The sequence below is a fragment of the Trichechus manatus genome, unplaced genomic scaffold, assembly GCF_000243295.1.
Source record: "Trichechus manatus latirostris isolate Lorelei unplaced genomic scaffold, TriManLat1.0 scaffold00052, whole genome shotgun sequence".
In the NCBI taxonomy this organism is placed as follows: Eukaryota; Metazoa; Chordata; class Mammalia; order Sirenia; family Trichechidae; genus Trichechus; species Trichechus manatus.
The window spans coordinates 7,332,334-7,340,592 of NW_004443988.1; the positions used below are offsets into that span (position 1 = coordinate 7,332,334).

The 8,259-nt window shown below is 51.4% G+C and overlaps 1 protein-coding gene across 1 annotated transcript; it reads left to right on the plus strand.

Moving 5' to 3' along the window:
• Positions 1–2,587: 2,587 nt before the first annotated feature.
• On the plus strand, positions 2,588–6,018 carry TCF23 (transcription factor 23). The gene is made up of 3 exons (XM_004377610.1): positions 2,588–2,812; positions 3,502–3,744; positions 5,839–6,018. Exons 1-3 carry the CDS (start codon positions 2,588–2,590, stop codon positions 6,016–6,018), a joined length of 648 nt encoding a protein of 215 aa, XP_004377667.1.
• The last annotated feature ends 2,241 nt before the right edge of the window (positions 6,019–8,259 follow it).

Below are 8,259 nucleotides of genomic sequence, written 5' to 3' on the forward strand. Positions count from 1 at the left end.
GTCTCACATACTTTGGACATGTTATCAGGAGGGACCAGTCCCTGGAGAAGGACATCATGCTTGGTAAAGTACAGGGTCAGCAAAAAAGAGGAAGACCCTCAACAAGGTGGATTGACACAGTGGCTGCAACAATGGGCTCAAGCATAACAACAATTTTGAGGATGCCGTAGGACTGGGCAGTGTTTCTGTTGTATGCGGGGTCGCTATGAGTCAGAACCAACTTGACAGCAGCTAACAACAACACCACAACCCATAACTAGCTGTATAGAGGATATGATGCAACTCAGCAAACATCAACGTCCTTGCCTTCAAAGACTTGACATCTAGCATGGGAAAAGACCTATGAGTAACCTATGGGAGAAGAACAACATTCGGTTAAGAGCCAGGTGAAGTGTAGCCTTCCAAATCTGGTGTTCATGAAGAGACAGACATGTACAATGGAATTTTAAGGATTGACTTAGAAGTATAAAGATGGCAATACTCCCCAAATTAATTTACTGATAAAATGAAATCCCACTTAAAACATTAGTTGATCTTTTTTTTTTTTTTTTTTTTTTGAACTCAGTAAACTTTCTCTAAAATCTACATGGAAAAATAACGGTCCAGAAATAACTAAGTCAACCTTGAAAAATCAGTTGCCTGGTTTCCATCCCACCCCCCGCCCTTACCAGATGTCTGACATTGTAACATTGGGCAAGTTATTTCACCTCCGAATACCTCAGTTTCTCTGTCTGTAAAATGAAGATTTAAGGGTCTTTTTTTCTTACAAGGTTGTTCTGAATAATAAATAAGATAATACATATACTTCGGTTATTGGCGTCTTTGAAGCTCTAACTTCCTGTCATCAGGTGGTTAGAGCTGCTACTAGGTGTGGGAGCCCAGGAGTCCATTTATTTTCCTTGTGTGGATTCAGCTCAGGTGTCCAGGTCGTCAGTCACCGAGTGTGTGGTGCAGGCTCTCTCACCTACAGTCCTAGACAGGCAGGGCTATGCAGGGGTGGTTGGAGCAGGCACAGGTATCTGTGCTGAGCAAGGTAAGGGACTGAGGGCTGCCCCTGAGTGTCTAGGTGGAAGGCGTGTCCCTGTCCCCTAGAGTGTATAGGTGGGTGGGTTTTGCAGCCGGACTTTGGGCACCCAATGCTGCTGGCTGTAAGGACTAGGAGGCACTGTTTATTCTCAGACCTCTGTCGTGGGTGATTAGGTGGAATGGTTGAAGTCACCAGTCCTCAGGCCCCTGATGTGGGTGGGTGAGGACCCTGTTTAATGGGCAGGGCGGTGTCAAATGTTGCAAATCTGCCACCCCCTCCCTTGGCTGTTGCAGTTGAAAATAGGCTTCAGGTATATACCCTGTTGTTCTATGCTAGTGAGGGCCTATGCTGTTAAATGGATCCATGCAGGTCTAGGCAGGGGTGAAAGGCATTCGAAGTCCATGGACCCCTTATGCTTGTGCCTAGGCAAAGGAGCAGAGCCAGCCCTGAGTTCCTGGCTTACAAGGCATACATAGCAATTTTTTAAAGCCAAGAGACTGGTTTGGGCACCATTAGTCCTGAGTGCCCAGCTTAGGGGAGTTAGCAATTTTGTTGTTTGTTTTTTCCCTAAAAGCCAGGAGACTGGTTTGGGTGCGATAGGTCCTATTTCTGGCTTAGGGGCCGTGGCAATTGTTGAATACTACCGGACTGATATCGGAGAGGAGCGGGGAGGGGGTAGGTGAGGGGAAAAGAGGCACTTCTCTGCTACAGAAGTCCCAGAGGGGGAAGGGTTATTTTGATGCCAAGAGGTAGGTTAGAGGTTTGCAAGATAATACATACAGATAAGATAAGAATGAGATAATACATTAAAACAGTGGCTGGCACATTGTGATCTATGAACGTGGACTGTTAGGAAACAAGTCAGGGAGAGGAAGCAATCAAAGAGGGAGACGTGGGCTCTGGCTCTGCAGGGTTTGCAGTAGTTCTCACAAGTAGAGGGCATAACCAAAGGACCGGCAGCGGTCACTAGGCAGAGCTGAAGGAAGGGATTCTGGGAGGAAGGGAAGGGAAAAGTAAAGGCACTGAGGTTGGAAGGTGGGGGATGGGGCTTGGGCTAAAAGACCATGTTGGCAAAGGGGAGGCAAGGCCGTTCAGGGATGTGTGCAGAGACGCTTCTGGGCACAGAGGAAGGAGGTTCAAGAACACCTCCTCCGTGTTGTCACTTTGCCCTTTCCATGGACTTCAGCCACAAAGCTGAAGTCACATGTCCCTCACAGGACCACGGTCAGGGTCAGGCATGGCTCCGTGAAGGAGCTCCCTTCCCACCCACCCTCTGGCCTTCTCCAGAATAGACCTCCTCCTAGCGCTTGGCCACTCCCAGCACACAGCACCTCCACCCCGCAGCCTGGTTACTGGCGGGAGGCTTTTCACCGGGGCTGCGCCTGGTGGGCTGTTTTCCCAGAGCAAGGAGCAGAGCAGGGCTGAGTTCGGGCCAGCTTCCTCTGTTATAGACATTGCTGGCTGAATGACCAGCCTGGCCCAGCTAGCTTGAGCCCAAGTGCTCCCTCAGGTACAGGGTTCCTAGTCCGTGGCTGCAGCACCATACCCCAGAGGTGTGGCATGTCACAGAGGGAGGCCAGAAGGACACCAGCAATGCCAGGAGTGGGGCATAGTCGGGCTAAGGCCAAACCTCAGGTGCTGCCAGGCATTGGCAGGAAGAGGAGCCGCCTGAGCAGAACAAGGCAGGAGGACCTGTGGGAAGAGACAAGCTGGAGCAACCAAAGGTGGAGCAGAGCTGCCCCTAGCCCTCGAGGGGCCAGGGCTAAAAGCCTGACTTGTGGCAGGGTGAGGAAATGCTGGACTTGGGGAGGGCACTGGGGAAGGAGGGTGAGATGTTACCACAGATGGCAAAGCCTCACTCGGTGTTACCATTCTCACCCAAGAGAGGAGACACTGGCCCCTTGGGCTCCATTCTTGGAGTGGTTGGCCTAAATCAGAGCTGGTTTTAACCAGAGTGCAGAGTTCTGCTCTCTTGATGAGGAAACTGAGGCCCAGAGGGGTGATGTGATTTTCCCAAGGTCCCACAGCAGTAGTCATTGTCAGGGCCGGGACTTGGGCCTGCATGTTTTAACCCCTAGCATACGTAGTATCCTTTCCTCTAACACTGCTGTCTCTTCATTTCGGGGACTTCGTTGGGTCAAAGGTCAACCTGACAGCTCAGGGCGCAGCTCTGTGCTCTGCTGGGCACCTGGATGAGCAGGATTCAGACTTAGATGTCTGGTGGAGCAAGGCTATGGGGAGGCATAGTGGAGTGTTAGAAAAAAGGCATCCTGTTTCCATCTGACCAGAGGCAAGGCGCTTCTCGGCTGTAAAATGGGGAAGGGCTGAGAGTGGGACAAAGAGGAGCTGAGGGCCTTTGGTCTGTGCTGCTTGGCGTTCTACAGCCCTGGCAGGAGACCTCACACAGAATGCTCTTAGAAATCAGGGCAGATGGTAGTCCAGCTCAGACCCACTCACCGGAGTCCTCTGTGCAGGGTGAGGCCAGTCCTGAGAATGCTGCGCGGGAGCGGAGCCGGGTGAGGACACTACGCCAGGCCTTCCTGGACCTGCAGGCCACTCTGCCTGCCGTGCCACCTGACACCAAGCTCTCCAAGCTGGATGTGCTGGTATTGGCCACCAGCTACATAGCCCACCTCACCCACACTCTCGGCCACGAGTTGCCTGGCCCCGCCTGGCCACCCTTCCTGTGTGGACTCCGCTGCTTTCACCCTCTCAAGGTAGGCCATGGCCTGGGGACTTGGAGTGGGGGGATCTTAATGTTGAGGGCCTTGGGGAAGGGGCCTTGGGATGGAAGGATACTGGACCTGGGCTTCCTGCCCTGAGCAGAGCTGACATTGGAGCCAGCTGCTTCCTGCTCTCTCAGAGGGCGAGGAACCCGGTGGGCTGCTGGAGCTGGGCTGGCCCTCTGTTTCTCATGGGGTGGAGGTGGGGTGGCTGGAAATGGCTTCCTGGGAATGTTGTCCCTCCGAGAGGAGGTGAATTCTTGGAGGCCCCAGGACTCTGGGCTCTGGTGTGGGAGGAAAAAAGGAGCAGGTTCCAAGGCTGGCAACTAGGAAGGGAAACTGAACATCTATAAGAGACCTAGAATTCTGGGGCAGCTTCACCCATCACACAGTGCCGTGGGGCCCTCTGGACTTCCATCACAGGAGAGTTCCACCTTCTGGGAGAACAAGAGTCTAAGAAAGCATTCTAGAAGCAACCAAGCTTAAGGGGCAACATTGGTGGGGAGTGGGAGTGGTGGTGAGGGGCACACTCCCAACTCCACTCTTTCTAGTCCTTCATGCACCCACAGTCTAGTCCCACAAACTGTGACCTAACTTTCCTGAAGCTTGGTTTTATTGTATGTAAAATGGGAGATGATAACATGAGGCTTACTTCTCTTCCAGAGTATGAAATGAGACCATGAATGAAAGGTATAATTAACAATAATCACCATCGCTGATTATAACTGACATTAATTGGATGTTAAGGATATGTCAGGAGCCCTGGTGGCACAGTGGTTAAGAGCTCAGCTGCTAACAAAAAGGTTGGCAGTTCGAATCCACCAGTTGCTCTTTGGAAATCCTATGGGACAGTTTACTCTGTCTTATGGGGTCGCTATGAGTCAGAATTGACTCGACAGCAACAGGTTTGGGTTTTTTTTTTTGGTTTTAAGATACCAAGATCTATGCTATGTGCTTTAGTGTACTTTTCTCTTCTAATCCTCACAAAAGCTGAATGAGGACCACTTTACAGATGAAGAAACTGAGGCTTAGGGAGATTGACTGAATGTGGTTTGAACCCAGGGATGTCTGACTTCAGACCCCACGCTCACAGCCACTAAGCAGGGTTGGGAGATGGCACGGTAAGGAGCTGCTTGAGGAGAATTACTGTGTAATAAAGGGCCATCTTTGCCCTCTGATAATATTGTAATGGATTTAAGTTTATTTGTATGGAGGATACTTTTCACCACCCTTCTCCCTAGATATTATAGTTCTAAAATGTCTTGAAACTTGAGATTTTTTTCTCTTCCATGCAAATATAGCTAAAATGCAAGAGTTTGAGACTAAATGGGGGCAATTCTGAAATGCCGATTGTGTGCATGGTACAGTGGCCCTGGGCTGGGCAGAGTAGTTTCCTTAGCTGAAAAACAGCAACCAAGGAAGGTGTCAATCAATATGTTGAAGAATGGACAAATGAGGGGCCAGAAGAGGTCTAGAACTCTGCAGACTGGTGGGTGGGATAGTAGGCCAGGGAGTAGTGCCCCCTGGGCCCCCACGTGGAGCACTGCCAGAGAGGAGGGCAGACCTCAGGGCAGAGCCAACCTGGTGTTTCTGGGACTGCCCACGTTCTGGGACTGCTGTAAGGATGGGCAATTCTTGGAGGACCCGGCTCAGGCGGAATAGGCAGCACTGACACAGATGTGGGCCAGAGACACTTGGGACTTGGCAGTGATCAAGAGAGAGGGTCAGGGTCACTCAGTGTCAGGGGAGCCTCTCCTTTCCGAGCTCCACTGCTCTCCCCATTGCCCAGCCCCTGGCTGTTTGCCACTCTGCCCAGGCCACCTGAACTCCTGTCACCTCCCGCTATGTGGGAGCTCCTCTTGGGGCCCTCATCCCCTGAGACAGCTCCTCCTAGGCCTTATAGCCAAGCTCAGGGTGGTCAGGAGAACGTGTGGGGTATGAGCCACAGAGCACTGATACAGAACCGTGGTGACCAGGGGCTGGCACAAGGAGAGATGCTGGGGAAGGCTGAGTTTTGGTGTCAAGGTTGTGGATGACAAGAGGCTGCAATAGTAAGCATGTCTTATTTCCCATCCCTGTGTCTTACAGAAATGGCCGATGCGCTTTCGTCTCTATGCTGGAGGCCTGGGGTGCTCTGGCCTCGACTCCACCACAGCTACCACCTTGGGCCAAAGAAAAAGGGATGCAAAGGTGGAGCCCCAGGTCTCTGGAGAGGCAGATGCTCTGCCTCCCACCAGGCCACTGTCTCCAGCTCTTGGTGACAAATAATCAACACACTCGCCCTTCTCTCCCAGACTGTGACTCAAACTTAGGGACCCGGATTTTCTACCAGGCCGTACCTGTCTGCACTCTGACTCTCAGCCACTGGATCTGACTGGGGCGTGGCTCCGAAGTTCCAACACATGGTCCAGGGAGGCAGTGGGTGCTGGGAGCAGGTGGGGCGTCATCTGCCATTGAGAGTACTCGGAGAAGCACTGGGGTGGACATACATGCCCCTGTGGCTCTTCTGTGGCATCTACAAGGGAGTGAGGGAGAGAAGGGTTTGAATTGGTTCGAAGCTGAGTTAGGCACCACCCCCTCGCTTGTCTCCACTGAGCTCTGGAGAAAGCAGGAAGACAGAGCTGCTGCACAAATGTGGAGGTGGGCGCCTAGGATGGCAGCAGCTCAGGGTGCTGACAAGAAAGCCAGGGGCCAGACAAGCTCTTGGCAGCTGGAAGTCCGAACAGAGCTGGGCTTGGGCCACACAGCCAGAGGGGAAACTGAACAAGGAATTACTCTCTCTTATCTCTTAGAGCTGCTTAACCAAAACCAAACCTGTTGCCACTGAGTCGATTCTGACTTAGAGCGACTCTATAGGACAGAGTAGAACTGTCCCATAGGGTTTCCAAGGAGCGGCTGGTGGATTCCAGCTGGCAACCTTTTGGTTAGCAGCTGAGCTCTTACTCAAGGCCAAAGAGGCAGCCAGGCATCCAGGATTCTTGTCTCTGTCTTATGGGTTTCTCCAGCTGCCCCTCATCACTACGTTTCCTCCACCCCGGGCCCTGTGCCCTTCCACCCTTCTCTTGACATGAGTTATATTTTCAGATTCAGCCATAAAGCTTGCATTGCTTACATTCCAGTTTCTAGAGAAAATTTTAGATAGTCCCAGCTACCTCCTTTGAGAAGATCTGATCCCAGAGGCAGCTCTACCTTAACTGCACCAAACAGCAGCTTAAGGCCTTGCATATGAAGGATACTGAAAGCTTCCATCACATCCTCAAAGGACCTTAAAAGGAGAGTGTGTATCTTTTTCTAGGGGATGATAATTACAGTCTTCTTTTTCTATTGTGTTAGAAACCTAACCTTAAGGGAAAACAAATAGGCCTGACTTCAGTGGGTTCCTTGTATGATTTTTGCCTAAGGCTTCACTGACTCTGGAGTTAGTTCTAGAATCTACCTACAAATTAACTCCCTAGGACCAGCTTCTCCCCATAGGCACTGTACCCCAGCTTCTCCCTCAGTCTTGCCCCAGCTTGCCAGCAATCTGATAAAGCTTTCGTGGAACTATCTCTGGCCCTGAAGAAATCATTTGAGGACAAATCACAGAGCCTACACACTCTGAAAGTAACTTTCCAGGCCAGGTATAGCGTCACACCCGGTACCTGAACTTCAGACCGGGAAAAACCAGTACAAGTTGCCGTCCAGTCAATTCTGACTCATAGTGACCCCGTGTGTGTCAGAGTAGGACTGTGTTACATAGGGTTTTCAAATGGCTTATTTTTTGAAAGTAGATTTCCAGGCCTTTCTTCTGAGATCCCTCTGAGTGGACTCAAACCACCAGACTTTCAGTTAGCAGCTGAGCACTTCAACCATTTACACTACCCAGGGACTCCCCAGACTGGGAAGGAACTGCCTTTTTGTTAAACTTCAGTACCTCAGAGAGGATGGGGATCAGCAAGACAGACTAGAATCCCAACAGGGACATGTTCAGACAGAAGCCACTGTCAGGAGTTCATCAGGAGGTCATGAGCATAGAGGAAGTTCTGGGCAGGCTTGGCGTGGCTGGGGGGTCTGGGTTCTGGCATGATGAGCTGCTGTTCCACCACAGGGCTGGCCAGGGCAGCAGGAGAAATGGGGCTGAGGGGGTGACTCAGCTAGTTGGTGTGGAGATAGAAAAAGAGAAACAAAATGTCCCAGGCCCATGCTGCACGGGATGTGGGAGGGCAGCTGGACTGTGGCTGGGAGCCATGAGAAGGCCTCCGCCAGGACCGAACCCATAAATCTGCCTGGGACCAAGCATCAGCTAAGGCCCCCTGGAGAGTTTGTCCAGAGCTGCTTCTGGGCAACTAGAGAATCTGAGCACAGTGTTCCTCACAAGACCATAAAAGTCCAGCTCAGATGTTCTATTTTGAAAGCCTGATAGTCTTCCTGGTTGGGTTCAACGGTAGGAGGAAGAAGGAGCAGATGAATTTCTTCCTGAGTTGGTGGCACCCGATCTTTTACTGGGGTTGAAGGGAAAACTGTGTGTCG